This window comes from Monosiga brevicollis, genomic scaffold (assembly GCF_000002865.3).
Source record: "Monosiga brevicollis MX1 MONBRscaffold_100 genomic scaffold, whole genome shotgun sequence".
Classification (NCBI taxonomy): Eukaryota; class Choanoflagellata; order Craspedida; family Salpingoecidae; genus Monosiga; species Monosiga brevicollis.
In genome coordinates this window covers 1-3,384 of record NW_001865129.1, presented here as the reverse complement: position 1 = coordinate 3,384, position 3,384 = coordinate 1, and the positions used below count along the sequence as shown (strand labels likewise).

The 3,384-nt window shown below is 55.1% G+C and overlaps 1 protein-coding gene across 1 annotated transcript; it reads left to right on the top strand.

The window, feature by feature from the left end:
• Positions 1–106: 106 nt before the first annotated feature.
• MONBRDRAFT_13143 (uncharacterized protein) lies at positions 107–3,333 on the top strand (the record flags this gene model as incomplete). The annotated part of the gene is made up of 2 exons (XM_001751043.1): positions 107–1,793; positions 1,926–3,333. Coding segments are annotated over 2 exons (3,095 nt in total), but the record flags the coding sequence as incomplete, so codon positions are not given.
• Positions 3,334–3,384: the final 51 nt, after the last annotated feature.

Below are 3,384 nucleotides of genomic sequence, written 5' to 3'. Positions count from 1 at the left end.
TGCGGACACTATCAATGCTCCGAGATCGGACTTGAGAGCGCCAAAACGCCGACATCCTCATCGTCAAGTGTCCCTGAGCGTAAACGCCAATACATCACACGCTCAGATGTACCTGGAATCGCTGGGCCTGGTTCTAGATGAGTACGAGTGGATACTAATTTGCGGCAAGTGCGGGCACGCATTGAACGAAAACCCAGCCCAGCACCTGAAGCGCCACTGCGTAAACGTACAAGATGCAGACATCTCGCTTGCAATGGATCTCATCAAGGAGGCGACGCCTCGAAAGGAGCCTGTTCTCGACATGAACGGCTGCCGACCTGCGTACCCATGCATCCCAGTACAACGGGGCTACAGATGTCCTTGCTGTGCCTCTTGCTTTTCAACACTTGAAAGCCTGGAGCGACATGAACAATGCCATAAGGGCGATCCAGCCATCACGGAGACGCCACGAAAAGTCTGGATGCAGCGGCTCAGGAAAGGAGGATTGGGCTCGAGCTATGTGGAGGTCCAGTATTCGAAGCGATCCAAGAGACGCCGTGTGGACGCGCAATCCTTCCTATCTTTGCTCGAGGCTCAGAAAAAAAAGGACTTTGTCGTCAACTCGATACGACTCCATCCGGTTTATCAGATTCTGGGCCTTGGGGTGCTGCTTGACCGGTTGTCACTGAGCCAAGTCAGAGAGCTGGGTTGCAGCGAGGTCAACCCGACCCTACTCTCAGTCATGCACGGTCTTTTGGACAAGACGTACGAAAACATGTTGTGCTACACGACGGCTCGTGAGGTCCTTGGGAAACTGTACACCAAGTCGGGAGACGTGTTTACGGCCCGATATTATCAAAAAGTCATGCAGCACACCTACGATCGCTACATGATTGTGGCTACGCGCTACGTGCAGTACCTCCTACAAGTACGGCGCCAGGGCGACGAGGTTCCGGGTCGAATCAGTGACGAGCTGGCAAAAGCTTTGGACGACGTGGAAGTGGCCCAAGGTCAAAACAACCATGTCATGACGCTGTCCGAGGCGCTGACCAATGTATGGTGTGCCGTACTTGATGAAAGCACGGACATGAACAGCTTGGACCTGGAGTACTGTCCCACCGTCTATATCCTTTGTACGGCGCTGCAAGCCAACGACACCTTCAAGCAGCCAAACAACTGGACGCCAACGCTGGCAGCTCTGTTGTGGATCTGCCGCTTGTTCCTGCTCGTCCGTCGCCAGCTTGATCCAAGCAGCCCTGGCGCGCTGACGGAAGATGCTGCCGTCAAGACGCGGCTGACGGAGGGCCACATTGGCTACTATCTTGGTAGTAGATTGACATATGTTCGTAAATGTACCTCGGAGGAAGGCAAACCAGGTGTTGACGTGGTGTTTGAGACGCGGCCAGCCCCTGGACAGGAGTTTCGGACTCTGACAGCAAATGGCATTCGTATGAACGTGGATGACCTTGGGACCGGTTTGCGAGCTATGCGAGCCAGAATGGACGAAATTCTCACCAAGGAGCTACTTTTTAATTCGGGCCTCGAGAAGCGAGTTTATGCTGTCCTGCCCTTGTTGCTGGACTCGAATCAGCCCGGGCCCCCTCAGTCCTGGGTCAGCCGGGATTTGAAGGACATCGACGGTCATGACTTTTATACAATGTTGCTGGAGCACATCTTGGAAACTCCAGAGCTAGTCGAGGAGTTTACCATGCCTGATGCACCCGGCAAGTTTAGCATAGAACCAGTGTGGCGCTGGATCTGCTCCCTGCGAGAGTTTAATCGCCTGGCATTGACGTATGCACACCTCTCAACTGGTACGTCTGGTAGTCTGGGCGTACGAACATATTACTGTACACAACGCAGAGTTTCACCATACATCTGTGCATAGGTCTCCCCGTGCGTGCGATGGTATACACGAGCCTTTTCTATCGCGACTCCTCCGCCAGCCCCAGAAATGTCTTCTTCTCCGGAGACCGCTTGGCGTTTGTCGCGCGACGAGGCAAAACCAACCACATGGATCAGCAACCGCGAGTCGCATGCTGCACACTACATGGACAAGCGGGCCAGTGCGGTCATGATGGCGTACCTGCTATTGTGCAAGCCGCTGGAGGAGCTGTTTGCTAATTACTTGCAAGATCGAGACGAATTGATCACGTCTGAGGCAATAGATCCCAATTCCCTGACGGAAGAAGAGCAAGATGAGCTCGAGGCCGACGCGATGGAGGTCGAAGATTCAATCGAGCCAGACACTGTTGGCTCTGTTGACGACCAGCACGACGATCTACGAGCGGCCAAGCGTGTCGCACAGGAGGGCACGTATGAGCTGCTGTTCAACATTGCGCCAATGCAGCTCGAAAAACAGCTTCGGCCAGGCCAAGTCTACCGAACCATCCAGGCCGTGACCAAGCGGTTTCTTGGAACCAGCATCACTGTCAGCGCATGGCGGCACATGAGTGTGGCTTGGCTGCGTACACTGGTGTTGCATCATACGCCCGAGCCTTCATTGGGGGCGTTGAATGTGGCACACTCTCAAAGCCAGCATGCAGGCAGAACGGCACGCAACGTCTATGGCCGCACGCAGCTCGGTCACAAGTTTGTGTCCAGTGAAGCACAGTATGGCCACCAGTTTGTGTCTGAAGAATGGCACAAGCTCATGAAGCTGGTAGATGTAGAGAATCAGATCCAAGCTGAGGCCGTAGATGGACAGACCTGCGTGCAACAAGTGGTTCATAAACAGGTGGTCGTCCAGTCGTCTCGGGTCAGGAACGCCAGCACACAGGTGCAAGCGACCGTGGGCACGCAAACAGATCTCGAGGTTGAAGCCTGCCTTGATGCTGAGGACGACATTGACGATATAATTGCCGGGTTGGATCTAGACGAAGCCGAGGCAGCCGGATCGTCCATGCCAGTTGCCGTGCCGCGAGCCGTGGAAGAGGCTGCGTCGACGGCCTTGCAGCAAGAGCCAAGCCAGCACAATGACCAAACGCAGCAGGAAGAGTATGAGGATCAGCTTTGGCTTGCTCAATGTGTGCGGCAAGCGTGGAAGACAACATTTCGCGACTGGGATCAGTATCGATTGGCACAGGCTGTGACTCGGCACGAAGCCCAGGATGGCTGGCTGCTGGCCGTGGCCCCGACGGGCATGGGCAAGACGCTGTGTACACTCGCTCACCTCCAGCCACGCAAGGTCGTGGTGTGGGTAGTCCCGCTTCGTGAGCTTGCCAGAGACTTGTGCCGCCGCTTCGAGCAGGCAGACATTGTATCGCAGTCGGCTAAGAATGATGGCCGCGACATGCAAGTCAACGTTCAAGTGATTGTCATGACGGTCGACTTTTTGGTTGGCTATGGGATGAGGTGGGTGCAAACTCTCGTGCAGCAGAAGCGTCTGGCCATGCTGGTGATGGA